At 50.6% G+C, this 19,928-nt stretch overlaps 2 protein-coding genes across 7 annotated transcripts in view; both read left to right on the top strand.

The window, feature by feature from the left end:
* The window catches only part of LOC125953314 (general transcription factor IIH subunit 1), a 4,484-nt gene extending 3,675 nt beyond the window's left edge, over nt 1-809 (top strand). For both annotated transcript variants that reach the window (XM_049682797.1, XM_049682796.1), the window contains exon 5: nt 1-809. This exon is cut by the window's left edge and continues 338 nt beyond it. The gene's annotated coding sequence lies outside the window, so the exon portion shown is untranslated.
* A 437-nt stretch (nt 810-1,246) lies between these two features.
* The window catches only part of LOC125954064 (uncharacterized), a 34,312-nt gene continuing 15,630 nt past the window's right edge, over nt 1,247-19,928 (top strand). For all 5 annotated transcript variants that reach the window (XM_049684058.1, XM_049684056.1, XM_049684057.1 and 2 more), the window contains exons 1-3: nt 1,247-1,468; nt 3,077-4,261; nt 14,540-14,741. In XM_049684058.1, coding sequence (XP_049540015.1) covers nt 3,825-4,261; nt 14,540-14,741 — 639 coding nt within the window. In that variant the 5' untranslated portion in view covers nt 1,247-1,468; nt 3,077-3,824. The remainder of the gene's footprint in view (nt 1,469-3,076; nt 4,262-14,539; nt 14,742-19,928) is intronic.

The raw sequence follows: 19,928 nt of genomic DNA, 5'->3' as shown, positions 1-19,928 counted from the left end.
ACATCGGTCATCGGTTTTCGGCATCGTCGTCATTCCCATCGTCGCCGCGTCTGCTTGCCTGCGCTCAGGCTGTCGATAGTAGTTATTTAGGGGGTAGTTTCACTCTCTTGTATCGCAACCGGTACCTGTTGCTTATGAAGGTGCGCTGTTCCATTATCAATACCGGAGCTCTCGTGAGTGTTAAGGAGAGGAGGGACGTTAATAGCGGAAGTGTTGATCCGTTGCTTTGGAAAATGTAATTTTCGAAGTTTATGTGTTTGTTTCGATTCCGTTGGAACGGTTTCTGTTTGATTTTATTTCATGCAAAGAGTAGAAATCCAGAATCCAGAAGGTTTGTGGACATTCTGCTATTCCCATCTCTACCGGGAGGCTGCCGAGAAAGGCGGATGAATTTTCTCAAAATAGGGTACCTAGTATTAGAGCGTCCTAGATGCATTTGGGAACCGCAAATGGCAACTATATCAGACTTCCTGTAGAACCAACATAATTTCATATCAAACCTTGCAAACCGCATTGTTTCCGCTCTGTAGGGAACACCCTTTCGGGCTTCATATTTTGTTCCACGTTCCTGTGTGAAGGGCAATCGAATGGCAAGGGGCAGGTATACAGTATATTATAGATTGCGACAGGAAAGAGAAGAAAGTGAAGGGGAGCGGAGCTATTGTTTGAAAGAGGAAGCCGTGGTAAACTCATCTGGATGGATGTTGCATACAGACTGATGGAGCGAGGAAACTGCCTTTTTAAAGAGGAAGATAAAAATCGTAATGGAACTAAATAAACCGGCGCATGATTTGATGCTCCTACTGGAACACCCTTTTCTTTTTACCTTTATTTGCCTAACTTGAAATATTAACCTGACCGAAAAGAGAACGCTCTATCAAAATTAAGCAAAAAGCTTATGTTGAAGTGTACGTAATGGTGACGTCGGTCGTCGGTATCAGGGCACTGGTAAATGTTAGTTACGGTTACGGTAATTAAATCCAGTTTGAAAACGGGTTAAGTACGATAAAATCAATTAATATAAAAATTTTGTCTTTCAACAACACTTTAACCGGTTTTTTTTAAATATCGATACAGGAAATTTCAGCACATCAACGGCATCGAAATTACACAGGGCAGGGTGGCTGGGTCAAGTAAGCTTGCCGTTGCAGTGATGAACTCGCGAGATTCCCTTGCAGCAAAAAGTGGCAAGCAAAACAGCAAAACTCCCGCTCCTCCGCTCCGCGCCGAGCGGCACGCTATTTTCAGTAGTAGTTGCAGTAGTAAATCCTAAATTGTGCTCTCGGCAGCATAGTAGCGTGATCTTTTCACCGTTTTACACACACCGGGGATACTAGAGTGCACCACAACCGCACACGGACGCTCCCAACGAAATCTGCTCTGGTCGGAGAAGAACGAAACTCTCTGCGTGAAACCGTCTCTAACTTTTTGTTAAATTATCCGGAATTTTCATCGGCATCGGCGAAAGGTAAAAAGGTTGCTGTCCAAAAGCTGGTAGCGGGTCCGCAGTGTTCTTGTGTTTCTGTGATTTACGGTTTCTTGTGCGCCGTTTGGTTGTTGGACTATGATGAGATGGGAATGATGGGAATGTTGACACGAATAAAAAAAAATCGAGAGTGAAAAATCGGAACACATCGTTTCTGGCGTCGTCGCGCTGCTGTTTGGTGCTCCCACTTTTCGTTCTCGCTTCTTGCCGCCCCATCGCGTTTCACTTTCTCCGCCGCGGAAGGAAGAGGTCGACCATCGGGCCCGGAATGCTTACAAGTTTGGGCTAAATATAAGAGACGAGCAGGCCGTGGATAATCCGCGGGACCCCGACCTGGGTGGTGTTCTCAGCACACCAGCTGGCTGGCTGGCTGGCTGGTTGGTTGGGTTGCTTCGATGATGGTGCCGTCGCCGCGTTCATCTCGTGAGACGATTGTCTGCTGACCCTGCCGGATCTTGTGAATGGTTGTGTGACGAGTGCGTGTGTGTGTGACCGTTGGTCCTCTTCTGGAGCAGCAGGCAAGAAAAGTGTTGGAAAATTGAATTTTCACCACCCACCTCTTTCGGAGGGGACAGAGGGGGAAGCGACGCATTTCGGCTTGGAAGCCGATACCCGTCTTCTGTTAGAGTGTGTGCGAGGAGTTGAGGAGTTGCTTGCTCGATGCCGTAAATTCCCGGGGATGATGGGGTTTGGTCGGTCACCGGAAAAATCATTCACGGTTTATGTGATGCTGTTGCCCAGGCGGGGTTGCCTCTGTGCGCGATCGCAGAGCATCTCGTGTGAGTGTGTGTATGCATGCCCGTGTGTGTGACTTTACTAAAAGACGTGTAGGTGGTGCTCCATCCATTCGTCAATCAAGCTTTGTCTGACCCCCGGAGTTTCTTGAACGCTTCTCACATGTTTCTTCCGCTGGAATGTCCGTTCATTGAAAAACGCCAAAAATCGGAGCTCCGCTACTGCTGATAAGCGGAAACCACGAGAAACGAGAGAAAGTACTGATGGGTAACCACACACAGATATACACATACCCGTAGTTGGCTGGATGGCTAGCAAGGATAACACACGCCAAACGAGAGAGCTAGCTCGAAAGTGACCTGAAATGCGAGCGAGAACGCTGTACGGCCGGCCTAGCTCCTTCGACAGTCTGGGGAGGATACGACCATCCCTGGGATCCGTATGCCAACCTTTTTTTTTCTATATCCTACCTTTCCTTCTGCATTCAACCTTCCCCGTGCCTAAAGTGCGGTAATGGGTACCGATGTTCAGTGACACCTTTTCCCATCATTGAACCGAATCCGGATCATAAATCTGAGTTTGTGCGAGAGAGGAAAGGGGAAGGGAAGGGGGTGCCGTCGCAAGCAAAAACTTAAAAACCAACAGCTTGAGTATCGTCCGCGGGGAAGAGAGGTGTGACTGACCCTATAGCGTCTTGAACCGTTTTATGATTCATCTGTGAGCTGCGGTTGTTGGTCTGGGGACCATTCTGGCCCGCTTAGACCCATGTTTATCCATTTTCATTCCTCTCATATTCTCTCTCTCATTCTTTCTTTCTCTCTCTCTCTCTCTCTCTCTTTCTCTCTCTCTTCACAGGAGGAGTAAAGGAAAAAATCGGGAAAAGGAGCTACATATAGGACTATACTATATGTAGTAACCCTGCGAGAGAAGCCTCCTCAGGTGAATGAAATCGAAGCAGCGCTGCAGCAGCAGCTGCGGAATCCCAAACGGCCGGAGCGAAGAAGGCCTTCTCGAGTGGCGGTGGTCGTGGTGTGGTCTCCATCGAAGCAGCGGCAATCGAAGCAATCACATCGTCGCCGCAACATCGCTGTCGGGAGGTGGTGCGCTTGCGGATCAAAGTAACGCTCGCCAGCAGCAGAAGCAGATTGTGTAGTGCGCTCGTGCGAGGTGTGTGTGTCTGTGCGCCGGAACACCGGAAAATATGGCCTATGGAAGTGGTGCAGACGGTGGTGTGCTTTCTATCGTCTCGTCGTTGCCCCCCGCACGCTGGCCGTCGAGCCGGGTGAAAGTGTGAAAAGCCTGCCCGGGAAATCCTCATTCTGGCTGCCTGGTGTGGCGTGTGTGTATCCCTGAAGTGCGTGTGCGTGTGTGTCTGTTTGCTAGAAAGTAGAGCACGCGTCGTCCGGTGGTTTTCTCGGTCCATCGTGAACTCTGTGTAGGTCAAGTGATTGCCGCGGCTGTCGTGTCACCCTCGCAGGGTGTCTGTGTCTGTCTGTGTGTGTTGAGAGGGGCCATTAGAAAGGATAACCGCCCCACTCCCTTCTTATCTTCATTCCGGTTGTGTGCGTCTGTGTGTGTGTCTGTACTGTTGCCCGGCCAGAGGATGTACAGCTGGGCGCAAAGGATGCATCGGCGGGCGGCGACGCTCGGGAGTGTGGTGACCTCGTGTGGTCATCCGGGCGCCCAGTACCCGCACCGTCTGGAGAAGGTGAAGTTCGGGGTACCGCTGGAGGAGGTATGCAAGAACGACATTCCCGGACCGCTGCTGGTGCTCATACTGAAGCTGAACAAGGAGGCCCCCTTCCGGAAGGATGTGTTCCGGGCGCCCGGTAACCAGAACGCAATGAAGAAGCTGATTCACTTCCTGCAGCAGGGCCGGCTGGTGAACGTGGACAACTATTCCGTCTACACGATCGCGAGCGTGCTGAAAAAGTTCCTGCGCAAGCTACCGGGCGGCGTGTTTGGGCGCGACGGCGAAGCGGAACTGTTCCAGATTGTCGACCTCGACGATGAGCTCGAGCAGCGGGAGAAGATACACAAGTAAGTGCACTTGGGAGGGGAATTGATGACGCGCAAGCTTGCTGCTGGCGGTGTGAGGAGCGAAGTGGCCCACGGAGGCAGGTGTGATAAGAGTCGCGTGAAATGATGATTAAGAAGCACTGGCACTGTCCACAGCAGACGGAGCGTACTACGGATGTGCGATAAGAAAGGGAACCCAAACATGACCACACATCAGAGGCTGCGGTCGCGGTTCGTTACGTGTCATGCTGGACACGCGAAATCGGTGCTAATTGTCTTGTTGTTGATCGTGAGATACCGAGACTATCGGGGCCATTTCGACCATGCCGAAAACGACAACAACAAAACTGACAAAATATAATCATTGTCGAATCTGCACTACCATGAAGAGAGGGGCTGAAATAGACCGCATGGTCTCGGCGCGCACAATGTTTCCTTTCCCGATTCGTCAACCATCCCATGGCCTTTGATGTGAGACAAAAGCCACCAACATGATATACCCAGATAGGGTTCGTTGTTCATCCTGTCCTAATGCTGTTGGTCTTTACCTTTTAGCTCTCTGGCGGTCAGAAGGACAATAAGACGGAAAAAGAGGGAAAAGAGAAGTCTGAAACGAAACGGTTTCCGTCCTTCTGCTCGCGTGCCTACAAAAGGCCACGAAATGCCGCCTGCTACGATGTTAAACGATTGGTAATCGTCTCGTCATGATGGGGTGGCGGAGACTCGAGGGTGGCTGTTGCAACACCCACCATCGTAGCCTGATCGTGCGTTCGTTGCACTTCTTCTTGTCTGGGTAATGCTGCGGTGCATCAATGTAAGGCAGAAGGCCCACAGAAGCGCCTCGGCGATCGTTTGCGATGCAACAAGCCCCGGCCCCGGCCAATGCCAAAGGGTTGCTTCACCACAACAACAACAACGACAGTAGCGGCGGTTGTTCAGCTCGCGATGATGACGGGTGGGTTTATGTGTTGCTTCATCAATGTGCTCCTTCGCTTTGTCGCCTCTTTGTTGATGCTTGATGGTCCTGCATCTGCATCATCTTTTGATCGTCTTGATCGAAGACAATGGTATGGGCGCTTCTTATTTTCTTGTAGTGTTGTTTTTCGGGGTAAAACTAATGAACTCTGAATCCTCAAATCCAAACAAGCATCAGCATTGGCCTTCCTACGGGCTGTGCCTATGAACCGAAGGCGGTGTCTGTATGCAGCAAAATAAACACCTGTTGCTTGGGCGGCGGGACCGATGGGGTGTCTCAAGGTTGCGGAATTCAACCTCCAGCACAAAACCAAGCCCACGCCCCACGAGGGGGTGTAGCGAACCGTTAATGCGAACTAATGCAGCTAAACTTCCACTTTGATCCACTTTGCACTCCGCCCGTACGCGTGGCGCGGTTTGAAAGTGCTTTCGAACCCCACGCAGACCACTACCACTCTCCAGTGTCGGTCCTCGCGTTGCCACAAAGTCCTGCAAGTCTGTTCTGTTGCAGAGTTCTTCGCAACAGCACTTGGCCCTCCCACAAACGCGCTAACGCAATTGAGAGGAATGCATCTAATGAAAAGACATACACGACGTTGGCAACATCTACACTGTGTCAATGGTGGTGGTGGTGGGGCTGGTGCCGCGGTGCTACTGTTGCTGCTTGCGGCCACCACCGCCTACTATCTGCGCTCGGATTTCTGGCTAAAAACGCCGACGCCGATCGCGTATGCAAGGCAGGCCAGGCCGCAAGAAGTCGCTTTTATCAAAACACACACACACACCCGGGAGGGAACACTACAAGAGAGTGATCGCATGCTGCGCTCACGCAATGGGGCGGCCGGCCAGCCTTAATTCAATTTTGCTGTGACGTTCGCTTATCGCTCCTCGGGACGGGCGTCAGCAACCGGAGCCGGAGAGAGAGAAGTACAACCGGATAGATTCGGTGACCACAACGAGCAACGTTGAACCAAACCTTGTTACGTTGCAACATGCAATCGACCCGTGCTGCTGGATGTCAATGGCCCCTTGCAGGAGGGAGGCTAGTCAAAGAATGTGTGTTTGGGTTCTTGCTTTGTCGTAGCGTGGCCAACTCACCCCTTTCTTGCGCACAACGGGTACTGGGTAGACACGGAAGGGACGCTGAATGGCGACCGCAGTCGGGGGTAACGCACGATATGCGTTAAACGATAACAGATGTATGTGCACACATCAGGGTTCGAAGGTTCACAGGAGAGGAGCGCTCTTCGCATCGAAACCTAACCGATGACCCAGTTGGAAGTCCAGCTCCGTTGATGATGCCAACGCATACATTCCTCCTGCAGGTTCGTGATCGGTATGTAGGGTTATGCTGAGACATTCGGTGTGTATGCTGGAATTAGACATCGTACTGATTGACGGACGGAGAAGTCGGTCGGTTCCTCTTCTTCTCTCTTTAAGCGCTTTTCTTCAATTGTGCCGGCAGCACCGTGTCTCGGATTGGAGTGGGTTTATGTTGGAAGTTAACTCAGTTATGGAGCGCAAAGCCGCGGATGTAGCAACAACGTCGTTGGTGTCGTCTCGCGGACAGTGCCCATATAACCTTGGACGGGGTAATCACGTTATCGCCTTAATCGAATTATCAACCATCCAGCCAGATGTTGCCATCTTTTCGAAGTTCATAAAGATGGATGTTGTGGCGGGGGGACCTTCAGCATAAGTTAACCAACCTCCCCCCTTACACTAATCAGTGGTGTATCCGTGGTACGCCGCGTGATCGTATCTATAGAGGTCAACAGTCATTATTCATTGGCCATTGTTTGGGCGATTGGTTTCATCTCCAAATAGCGTTCAAAAGCATTGCTCGTTGGTACGTTTTCTTTCCCTGGTTGGCGATTAGAGGGGTATGGGTTATGATTGTTGGTTTAGGCCAACAAGAGGGGGTTCTTGAAGCCTGTGCAAGCCGCGGTGATGGCGTACGCTTCGCGCAACCGCCCCGATGCCACGCCGGCTTGCGCACATTCTTGAGCGTTAGTTTGGTAGTCGAACCGGGGTAGGAGTATGAATTCTAAAGATTTCTTGCTAAATGCATTGCTAAAAGCATTGCTTCCCATCGACGCCGCTTTACTACACCACAGCTGTTGCTGGCGACTGTGCCCGATTCGCTATTCGCTTCTGTGGTCGACGGATTGGTGTGCAATGATCGTACGGGGTACGGCTGGTGGAGATAAATTATGAAAGCCGCTAGGGGGCGTAACCTAACTCTGTTGATTTGAGTTTCGTGACTTTCGGAGAATGCTTCGTAATGCAACCCACCTAGTCCTAATCTGGAATGGGGTGCTATCGTCATCAGAGATTTCCTTGCAGCGCAAGTGTTGTATGTACTCATTGAAACTTATGCTATAAGCAAACACAATATGTTCTAAGGAGCTAGCATATCGAAGGAGACTATACGAGATGGTTCGTCATCTGTTGTGCTCATGACATCTATCTGCAACTGTTCCATATAACGTCCAATGATACCTCGCAATGCCTCTAGTTGTATTTATGAAATAGAATTGAAATATTAAATGACGATGATAATGGATCTACAAACAGTGGCTCACTTGCAGCCGGTAAGTGCTTCAAAACAGCTTGCTACCAGCGTGTTTTCTTTTTGAATCCATATTGTTCATTTGATTATCGTTTGGAGAAGGGGTAGCCGCCAACGCTAGCAGTGAGTGCACGGTCGATTAGTAATGCGTCGCGTCGCTTCGTACAGCTTTGGCTTTCCAAAGTGTCCGGCGTGATTAATTGAGGCGGCGCATCGTCATCGTTCGGGTTATGAATTCGTTCGGCACTTAGAAAATTCCTCTTGCCAGGGACCAGGGAAGACGGACGCACCCGTCCCATAAAAGGGTCGCACACACACGCGCACACACCGATACTCCCAACCGATCGCTAAGCAGCACACAATGGACAATGGAAAGCATTGTTCCAATTTCTCGAACTTGCTGACGCGCGGTGCGGCTTCTTTTGGTTCGCACATCCGTTGGCGTCCCAGCCAGCCAGGCCACCAAATGTGACGGCGGTATGCTACCCGCTGGTGGTCTCCATTCAGGGCTATCGCGATGCTGATCATCAAAAATGCCGCCCTTGCGGCACTTCGATGAGCATTAGTTGGCTAATGTGTGCGGTGACAATGTGTGGCCCACGTCGTCGCTCGGCGGACCCGGACCGGATTTGAAGAATTCATATTTTTGGCTAGCAAACTAAGCGGGGGCTAATCTGATCAGTGTCTTGTCCCCTGTCTGGTAGCTTACGGTTGATAGCGATCTTAATGAGCTTCGAGTGCTGCTAAATAGCGCCCCCGCATCACCACGGCGGATGCACACACGTCGAAGTACGTCAAACCGCTCGGCGTGGGACACACTCTGTGCTCGACGATCGTTAGTACTGATGGTGCTGCTGGTGGTGGTGGTGGTCGTCCCTTCTGTCATCTGACGTTTCGTCATCGTACGTACCGGGTTGCTGCCTGATCAGGCCTGAACCGCCTTAGTTTGCTCGTAAATTGTTGAAATAGTTTCACCTCCCGCAGCTTGCGATGGCGCGTCGTCGGTTGTATGCCCGCCCAACCTATGAACCCTGTCGCTGGCAGGCCGATGCGCGATGTGCGATGTGTGTGCGGCGTGCGCGCGAGCCGTATGTTGCAACGGTCTTGCAGCAGTGCCCCGGGCGGGGGTCCATTGCTGCAGCTGCGAAGATGAGCTACGATTTCGGTCGTTCTGTGCTTCGAGGCGAGAAGGAGAGATCGCGAGAGCGAGAAGATTGTGCAGAGAAGATATTTCTATCTAGCAGAGCGGCACTACTACACCACACAACCTACCTACCTACTGCTTCTATGGTCTAGTCCGTGGTTTACGGCTGGTCGCTCCCAATATAGGCACCACCTATACCACCATCATGATGCGGCCAGCAAAGGTGCCTGTAGCCCGGCCCATACCCCGCGTCACCCATTTAAGGGATGTGAGGACATTGCATCGATTTGTCAAACAAGTGTGATAAGTGGTGTTGCCAACGCCAGTGGTACCGGTACCGCCGGTACCACCAGTCCGGTCACTTGTTGGTGCCAAATTGATGACGTTCGATGGGGCGATGAGTTTGATTTGGCCAGACGGGGTGGACCGCGCGGTGCCGGTCGGTACACGATGCCGGCGCCAAAACGGCATTTTCACGCGATACAACATTGAAATGGCAGACAGCTGTGTGGGGTGGGGAAGGGGAATTCGTGTCCCGCGTATCGGGTATGGTTTTACCATGTCCGATACACGCGTTGCCAATTGTGGACACTAAGAGTAGAGCGGATCGGCGAATTGGATTGGCATTTGAGATGCTTTCGTGTGCAGACTGATCCATCATTGGAATTGTAGTCGCAATATGTGTAAAAGAAGTGAAGTAATTCCATGCGAAAGTGATACATTTCGACACTTTTCGACGTTAATTCTAGCGCTTTTATTGAGTTGTTTTTAAGCAACCAAAGATTTACTATTTTCAACCAATGAAATACAAAGCTATATTAATTGAAGCAAATTAAAAGAAATGTTTTAGAGGAATAACATTTAAAAAAAATATAGGCCGTGCCATCAATTCCGGGCTTATCCAGACTGAACTGCTTCGTAAATGATGAAATACGTAACGCACACGATTCAATGTAAAAGCTGTTCGCGTGGAAAATGAGTGGAAAATCGTGTGGCCGTCACCGTCACCTATATCTAACCACATTGCCAGCATCATCATCATCATCATCACCATCACCATCACCATCACAATCACCATCACCATCACCACCGTCAATTCTCGAGGCAGAGTTTGCAGCAGAGCGAGCTCCCCACTGGAGCTGGGTCGAACCGTGACCGAGAGAGAGAAAGAGCGATAGAGAGGGGTGTGGCGGTCGACCCATATGGTTGTGTCCCGACGTGGACGCAAACATGGTAGTAAAATTGAACTTAATTAAGAGGTTAATTTTTGGTGTGACTTTTATGGTCGCGGCTGGCGTCGCGACTCGTACGTACATCCGATTCTCTGTACGTGCGTGCGTGCGTACGTGTCATGTGTGTGCATGAGTGGCATAAGGTGTGGCAAAGGCTGGTCGATGATGATGATGATGATGCCGTCAACGGTGGACTTGGACCCGGTGGTTTCCGGATACGCCGGATGCCGATGTTTCGACTTTCGCTACTGGAGCAATGCAAAGATGTTCCGCGGAAGGGGAGCATCTTTCAATTCAACTGCTGCTGCTGCCAGACACGACGTGGGAGTGACAGTTCGTTCCGCACAGTGTGCGGTCGCCGCCCCGCACCTACTCACCGTTACGGGCCACTTTGCATTATGGTACCGCCTCGAGGGGGGCATGTTACCAATTTTGGGATGATTGGTTGGCCCGCTCCAACGTGGCCGGTAGTAGTAGTAGCACACCTGTGCAGTCTCTCGCGACTACGACGAACCTGTGGTCGGGCTGGGTGACATTTGCCATCTGCTGTTGTTCGACACAGTGTGTGGGTGTGTGTGCGTTTTGCCTCAAAGAAAACGATCGGCAACACCCCAGCATCATCCCGGTGACCGCGGCGAGATGTGACGATGATGGACGGATGTTGACATGGTCGCGTCGTCGAGACATGATGTAGATCAACCGTTTCACACCACGACCGCGAGTGATCCGCGAGGGTTGTGTCTGCTGGTGGGGGCGGGGAGGCGTTCTGCGATTTCCTACACAAACCGCTCTCGCAGACGCTAGTGTGTGGTCGAGAATAAGTAATCTCCCGCCGGGAGGGCCGGAAGTATTAGAACTCGAGTCGAGTCCGATGGATAATGACAGCAATTATTAGCTACTCTACAGCACCCCCTCCCTCCACCGCCTCGCTTTGTCAAGTCATTCGGCGTAGAGTACCCTCTTGACACTTCGTTTCACCGTACGTTGGCCACTAGACACGGTGTCTGGTAATTCCCTTGCTCTGCAATTTACACCCCGAAGGGAAGTGTGCTTCCATATACCGGGCATGCTCGGTGTGTTGCTCAATTAGAACCGACCCATTTGCGGTACCGGATCCGAACCGGGAAAGGGTAACACGGATTGTGTGTGAGCGAAAGGTGAAAGTTGATGGAACGAAAACGTTTTCGAAGAATTCGATAATGAATTCAAGGCTGCCCGGGCCGCCCTGTAGCCAAGCCTCCCAGGCGGTGCTATGAGCGTATGGGACAGTTGATGATAACATGATTTTTTCCCCCGATTTTTTTCCCCCGGTGGTTCGGAGGGACCAGACTTTTCGGAACTCCGGAACTCCTGGCGCTCTAATAGTCTGGCTTGGTTGGTCCGTAACTTTGGGCGGAACACAAATCTTCCGCTCGTGTGCTTTGTCTTGCGTAGTGGTGGCGTAGGTGGTCTGCTGCTGGACTGCTGCTGCTGCTGCTGCCATAGTCACGCAAGGGAAGTGCATAATTGAACCCACCGACTCACCGTCTCAACCGGACGATCCCAGCTTCCTATCTGCTATCCGAGTGAAAGTTAGTGAGTGGCCACTTCGAGAGACACCGAATTTGACTACCACCGGATGATTGGACGTTGTGGGTGGGGGGCGAGCAGCGAAGGGGTACGGCGACGAATGTTAATTGAGCATCACGGAACGACGATGACGACGGCTGGTGGTGGTCCCTAGAGGGTAGTTCTTCCCTCCACGACGAAGGGAAGAAGGTACATGGGGATATGATGGCATGCATGGGGGGCACAATGCTATAATTTAACTTTTGATAGCACGTCTCCGCGGTTTCTCGCACGATCATGTCGTGATGATGATGATGATGATGTTGATGGTGGATGGTGGATGATGATCCTTGATTCCGTTCGTTTCCGCCGTCGGCGTCGCGCGCAATGTCACTTCTTGTGGGCCACGATCATTGCAAGCGATCGTGGTGCATGTGATGGAGAGACATGAACTTTATCATGTTCCTTTTAAAGGCGTGCGCTTGGCGCTGGCCTTTTGAAGCGAACGATACTAACCTTTCACTTTCCGGACGTAACACACTTAATTGCTGTGGTTGGTGTGTGCATTCAGTGCTGGTAAAGGAAAGGAAATCATCGTGTTTTATGGTAATTGTGGTAGGGAATTGCACCTAAATGTTACTCGGTAGTGCTGATGGATGTCGCTTCCGGTGATATGCCCAACTGTAGAAGAGATATATTGCATTTTTTGCATCGAATGAACAGCTTTTTAACATCTGCCACACTACAGTAGTACAGTTTCCGCCAAGATCTATGTCCAGGGTGCCACCAAAATCGCTTCATTCAATGGGTTCGATCACGTCCTTCGACACGATAAGGACAGATATATCGTCGACCTACCGAGAACCGGCACCGCTGGGAGGCTGCTGAAATTGGCGGAGAAGTGCGCAGAAGCAAAACAACGCGCTGACGAGAACGACGACGACGACGAACAGCCACTTGAGAGATGGCACACGCGATGCTTCTCTTATCTTATCTTATCTCGTAAAAGGAAAAAAAAAACGACGAAAAGGAAAACGAACGTCGAAGGGCAAACGCTGCTGCTGCTGCTGCAACAGGTTTTCACTCAGGGTTGGGAACCATTGGGACCATCACCCCTGTGAGTGTGTATTCCCTGTGATATCATCATCCATCGTCATCACCGTCATCAGCGGCTCCGGGCCATTGGCTGTAGCAGGGCCATGCAGAGAGCTGTACTGTGCTCAGGCCGTGGGTCGTGTGTCGCTCGTCGTCGCGTTATCTTGTACACCGGGTATCGGATGAGCCGTGCTTGTGAACCGGAAGAAACAATTCTTTCCGGTTGAGTCTACGGCTACGGATTCACAGGAATTTTGCGGCACGTTCGACGACGAATCAGGCCAATTGAATGCGGGCCGCCGATACCACGATTGGTGGGAGCATAAATTTGCGTAGAAATGTTGCGTCAGCGACGGCCGCAAGGGGTAATCGAATCACAAAATCCTGGCCGTTGTTCGGTTGCTCTCATAGATCACCGTCGCCGGCTAATTGGTGGCGCGATAAGTAAACGCTGGGCAGTGATTACTGGTTCAAGCCCAAAACCAAACCCTAGTGGTAGGGATTGTGTGACACTCCGTACACTGTGCTTATCTGTAGACCCATGAGCCTATCGAGCAATCGCGGTATTGATAGCTTGATAAACAGCAGACTAGCTAGCTAGTATTGTGCAATGGTTGGAGTGAGTGTTTTTGTTTTCTTCCTCTAACAGACCTCCGTATTACGCATTTATTGATAAGTCACCTGGAGGAGAGGGACGTTCTGCTTTGTTTTAAATGCAACATGCGATAAAAATGAAGAAGGATTGAACAGCTGTTTAGAAGGAACAGTAATATTATGAAAAAGGCGAGTTCAAGAGAAATAAGTACATTAACAATGCAATTATTGTTGTTAAACCCGATAAGCGAAAGTAGTTAAAGAATAGCTAACCTCCCAAACCATACCCAATGGTCATTTTCGTTTAAGAAATTGGCGGGTTAGCCAAACCGATCGGAATACGCGCTGGATCACCGGATACCCTCCCGGTGAGGGAGAAGGAACCGGTCAAGGCCGTTTCACGTTTTTTTGCCACCTCATTTCTTACCGAGCACCACCACCGGTGCAAGTAGGCAACTGCACCAAACGGATATTAGCCTACGCAGCGGCGACCATGAGACGTTTCTGTAAACGATCGCCCGTCAGACGAGAGGCGAAAAGAGGTCCAGAACACCCAGAACACAACTTCCCCTCCCCCAGCACACGAGATTGCTCATTCGATTGGCGGTGGCCACCGCCCATCAGTACCGCACAACACGCACAAACTTGTTTCACGAATCACCGGCGGAGCACGAGTAAACCGGAAGCGGTCCGCGCGATGACTACGTGCGTGGACATTATCGGGTCCGCCCTAGACAGAGTGACTGTGTTTACGTGGCGGCGGTATCATGACCCCCCCCCCCCCCTCCGGCCCCTTTTGTCAACCACCGGCAACAACTCTGGTCTGGTCTCCCGCGCCCAGAGTTGATCGTCGCCGCTGCTGCTGCTGGTGGTGTTGATCGATGTACCAAATTTAGAAGATGTCTTTCGGCTCTATGCAGAAGAAAAGGGTAGCGGAAAACGGGCGTTGGAGCTTGTTTGGCGGAGGGAGCAGTGTTTCCAAAAAAGATGTTTAATCGATTTTTCATCATCCTGCCGCCGCCGCCGCCGCCGCCGCCGCCGCCGCCGCCACTGCTGCTACTACTTCTTGTCTGTCTGCTTCTCTAATACGTGTTGTTGATTTTTTCCGTTTCTGTTTTTTTTCTCTTCTCCACCCCCAGATTACTTATGTCACTGCCAGGCCACACGCAGCGCTTGCTGGTGCTGCTGTTCGGTACGTTCCGCGTGATAGCCAGCAACTCCGAGCGCGCCGATACCGGCATGACGAGCGAGGCGCTCGGTGTGTCGGTGGCGCCCAGCTTCTTCCAGTCCTGTGTCAGCGACGGCAAGACGGCCCGCATGAAGGATGTCCTAAGGTTTAAGGTAAGCAGTCCGTTCCCTCCTGATTCGCGGTCAAAACGGTCCCTGGTTGGTTCTCTTCGCTTACGTTTCCCCACCCCCTCGTGGTATCGTACCATAGACGATGCGCTCTTCATCTCTTCACATCTTGTTGGTGGATACGTCGTCGTGCGGATGATTGAATGCCGTCATGTGTGTGTGAGAGAGTTGTTTTTCTTCTTCTTCTTCTTTCTGGCGGCATCAAATCAAACTGATGATTTCGTCCTCGATTAGTCATCATCAAGGTGATGATGATGATGAGTGGGTCACTGGCTGCCGCTCTTCAACATGTACCAAAAATATAATCGTCAACGATCGTCACTGCTTAGGTCACGCTTGTTCAGAAGCGCCATCATTTTGGGCTGGGAAAGGTAAATCCTATCTTTCTCTCTCTGTCTCGTGTGTGTGTTTTCGGTAGTATGTGGTAAAAGTTACGTTGGACCAGCAGCAGCTGATAAGCTAAGGTGCATTCACAGCTGAAACTCACATACGCTTATGAGCACTACGCTAGTGAACCATCATCACGTTAAATGTTAGAGGCCAAACACGGTGAGAGAACATTAAAATAAACGTTAGTTTGTTGTGCGCTCGATCCTCGCCCTGGTACAATCGAGTTTGCTTTCCTGACCTCTGCCAACATGATGAATCACGAGATACAACGCTGCTGCTTCGGCATAAAAAGGCTGCTGATCTCCATCGGAGCACTGATTTCTATCGGAAAAGGGCCCCAGTCCCTCTAGGAAGCTGAGTCGATTTACTTACGGGGTTTACGATCGACCGATTGATCGCTTACGATTTCGTGATGCTTTCGTAACGAACCCCAAAAAGGGGTCGGAGTCCGGTCTTTCTATTTTTTCTCTCCTGTTGTGATCATGGTGGAACGCTCCGCACCATACCGGTCCAAACCAGGACGGATCATTTGGGCTCCTCCGCCGAGGCTCTGCACAGCGTGGACGCACGATGTGGAAAATGGATTTCGAGTTGCTGGCTGGCTGCCTTTGAGCACGCCAGAGGGTACCGTTTCCCGTTTTTCTTATGTAACCAAAAATCGTGCCACCCGAGTTTGGCTGAAGACCGAACGAGATTGAGATACACGACGAGCGAAGGTAGGAGACAGTTGAATGTATCCCGCGCCTTAGCCGACCCCGCGAGACCCTTTAATGCAAACTCATATTTCGATCGTCATCATCACGCGCGGGCAGCAGCTGCAGCAGCAGCAGCGGGGGCTTTGGCGTTGTCACGATCGAGCGAGCGAGAGTGGGCCAATGAAAACGAAATGAAATACAGGGTTTTGGAAAACATCACATCCCGCGTTTTAGTGTGGCGAAGGCGAAGGCAAACAAAACCACACGATGTGCATGTCGCGATCGCGAGTTAGTGGGTCGCGATCTCTTGGTAGGTTGCGGGACACACAAAGCCCCGCACGAACGAGCATTTTCATAGGAACTGGTTCCTTCACTGCACAACCCTAGCTGCCTTGTTGATACTGTGGCAGCTACGAGATCGATTCACGGGGAAATTGCCTTTCCATGCTTCTGCGTCTAGCCTCTTTGACCACTTTCACTGACGAACTCGCCCCGGTTATTTGGGTTGCGTTTTGAGGGAGCGGAGTTCCAATGGAGGCAATCCGTGGTGTTGATTAACCACATCTTCATCAGGGCCAGATGATTTGTTTGTGTTTTTTTTCCCGGTTTTCCTTGGAAAACCTAGCAAATTAAGCACAATAGCCGCGATCGTGAGATGTGTTTGCAAATGTTTTACACGCATGTACGAGGCATACGCGTGACGTGTTTTATGTTTGAATGATATTCGGTTGTATAAACGACTTAAATAGCTTGTTACTTCAAGATGCAATCGGTTTGAGATATAATCCAAAAAAAGTAAGAAAGATCCCCGCGATATACATCTTTGACAATCGATCGATCATGGTAGATCTTCGGCCATATTACACAACTCTTTCACCCTCTCTAACCATGGCGAAGGTGATGGTGCTGCTGCGAAGGATTAGGTAAAGAGGATCCAACGAAATCGATCGGTAAGCGTTCGTAGGAGGAAATCAGGCTCTTGCTCTCTCGCCGATGCCGATTACCACACAAGCTAAAACCCAATATCGTACCTCTTTGCATCTTGTGTTGCTGCTGCTGCTGCTGCTGCTGCTTGTGAGGAGCAAAAACTATTACAAAGTTTTCTATTACCAGGGCAGGGCACACGGCGTGTGGGCCAAAAGTGGGCAATTTTCCGGGGCACATTCGATCGTGATTGGATGGAAAAGCGTTTTGCTTCTTCGTGGACGCCTCGGTGCCGCTGGGAATCAATCGATCATTGACGTAGTTTTTATGTAAAAGAGCCCGATCGGCGATGGCCGTTGCACCGTTCAACCGAAGCCGGGGCCGGGATCTTTGATCGATGATCGTTGGGCTCTGAGCGCATTACCGAGCGTCCCTAAAGACACCGGCGGGAGGGGTGGTTTCGGTGGTTTGCAACATACTGCCGGGTACATGTAGAGCCCACAAAGATGGTGCCGCTTTGCTTCGATTTCGTCGTTACTCACCCACGGTCGGAAAAAAGGCAAGCAATTTGTGTGTGTGTGTGAATGTGTGTGTGTCCATCCACCCGCGAAGCGATGAGAATTGTGCAATGTGCACTTTCTCTGCAGGGAATCGTAAAAGCGCGCACAAGGGAAAGCATGGCACGTGCCCATTTCACGTGTGCCCTGCGCTGCGCAGGACTGCGCCCCGCACTCGCACCCGCCCCGGCTGTGGTCAGTTAATAGTTGGGCGATTAACACTTTTGCGTTCGAGGCGGCGGCATTATGATGTTTCGAAAAATCGGAAGCATTTAGTGGAGGAGCAGCAAATGTGGTTCGCGCCATCACCGGGCCCATATTATGGGGAGCATCAAGCGTTTGATGGTGATCGTACGAGCGTGGTTTGGTACAGGTAATTATGCTGTAATTGATTTTCGGATGGAGCGCTCGCTCGGTTTCATAATCGGTGGCCAAAGCTTTCCAATATTGTTTTTTATGGCAATGTGTTATAACAAACGTCGTTAGTGATGAACCATTTTTTGAATATAAATTGTCTTGGGATGTCGGATAAAACTATACAAATATCTCTCAAATAACTCTCCAACAACTTTTTAAAAGAAACACTGACGATATGTAAAAAAGAAACTGTTTAAATTAATAGGAAATTTCAAATGTTTTAGATAACAAAGCAAGATAACAGTTATCTAGCTAAGCAATTCGTGTTGGTTTAATTTTGTGGAACGAATGTGTTATGCTTGACACGATCATCATTTATTTAGCAGTATTATTCGCTTAACTCTTTCAAATTATGATGATTTGGATTGTTTTTAGAGAGCAGCTTTTGCCGATTTAATGAAATGTTAAACACTGCAAAGCTACCTTGTCTTGCGCGACCCACCATCGGTCGTTCCGTTTGTACAACTTTTCCCGTTTCGTTTCGCTCCGGTCGCGTTGGCATTTCGGTCACAATCCGCGTGACAGCTGCTGGCTGGCTGGCGATTATAGGTGTGCTGGTCACCACCGTCGAAGCCGCCTGCCGCCTCGTCATCGCCTACGGGGCAATTTCGTTTGTTAGTAACACCTTTCCGGTTGTGTGTTGCCGATTCGCGCCACCGGTTCCTAGTTTTCGGGGCATCCAATCTAAATCCGACGGCAACGGCATCGGCATCGTCGTCATCCATCAATCGAATTTCGTCTACTTTCCCCTTTTTGGGACGGAGGAAGAGGGCAGCTTCTTGAACGGCATCGAAATTCACGAAAACTTCCTCCAAGACGGAGGACGGCTTGGTGTTAGACACGATAGCTAGCGTACGCGTTCTGGGCGTGATGGCGTGGCCTTGTCCTCGATGCTCTTAAATCACGAGTTTTTGCCCGCCTCGCAAAACATATCGAACGTTTCAGTTCTCTTTCTCTCTCACTCCGTCTCTCTGCACGCGCTCTAGGGTTCTTATTGCTGGGTTTTTTTTTGTTTTTAAAATTTTGATCCGCGATCCGTACAGCCGGCGTTGTGCTGATATTGCTGTGTGTGATCTTCACGAAAACCGCGTCGCGACGCTTATCTTACCCGTTTCGCTTTCTCTGTCTCTCTCCCTCTCTCACTTTCTTTACCAGCCTGCATGCCATCTGTTTGTTTTCAAGATCGCGCTCTTCGTGCAGCACGAATTCGCTCGTCGTCTCCGCGGTGTCTCGTTGTGGAGCGTCGGTGCCTAGATAGAGGTGATGTCGGTGGTGTTTCCCCCTGTTTTTTTGGGGAGCTAAATCAACTCAAGTGTACTGACGGGGTTTGATTCTCGTGGCATGTTCTGCATTTCTTTTTGTTCGTTTTTTTTTAGTATCACCCCACCAAGGTTGATCGGTCCTAACCCTTGTGGTCTCTATTCAATCGGAACCCCATTCAATCGCTGCTCGTGTAGTGTTCATTGAGGGGAGTGTGTTCTTGACGTGTTCGTTGGGATGGTTTTCTTTTTTGTTATTTTTTTTAATGCTACAATGCGCACGAATAATGAACGGGTGCTTCTCGAGGAATCCCTTCGCGTTACACGTGATCGTGATCGATGGGGATCGACTGTTTGCGAGGCGCTACAGGTGCTGAAGTGTCGAAATCCAATATTTATCCCGTGCTGCACATGAAAACGCCCAGAAGGGCATCCAATAGGAGTGTTTGCATGCCTGCCGAAGGTGTCTAACACTTATCACATCCCCCCCCGTAACACTTCCTCAAACCTTGGCTTTGCTTCGCATGGATGCTAATGTCAACGACTGCCTGCCACTCGAACAGCGCTTGCCAGCATTGTGCAACACGCACTGCAGCTACCTCAAACTAGACGTCAAACAGCGCGATCGCGTGCGCCCTTCGAATGCATCAGTTTCTTCGCAAAGATATGAGGATGGGGAGAGGCAGAGAGACACAAGTTGGTCTGGCCGTTCGAGATGGATGCTAATCGTCGCGAATTTGTACAAACAGAGCGCCAGTGTGTGCTCCGCTCACGCCCAAAAGTGAGATGACGTGGTAGTGCACCGACAGATGCACCGTGGCGCACTCGGCGCTAAACTTAGAAAACACAAACCCACCCATCGCCAGTGTCTCAAATGCCCCCCTACCCCCGGTCGGTCGTCTGGTCTTGTCTGGCCGAGTCTCGGTCGTC

The sequence above is a fragment of the Anopheles darlingi genome, chromosome 3, assembly GCF_943734745.1.
Source record: "Anopheles darlingi chromosome 3, idAnoDarlMG_H_01, whole genome shotgun sequence".
Classification (NCBI taxonomy): Eukaryota; Metazoa; Arthropoda; class Insecta; order Diptera; family Culicidae; genus Anopheles; species Anopheles darlingi.
This window is presented reverse-complemented; position numbering and strand designations above follow the sequence as displayed.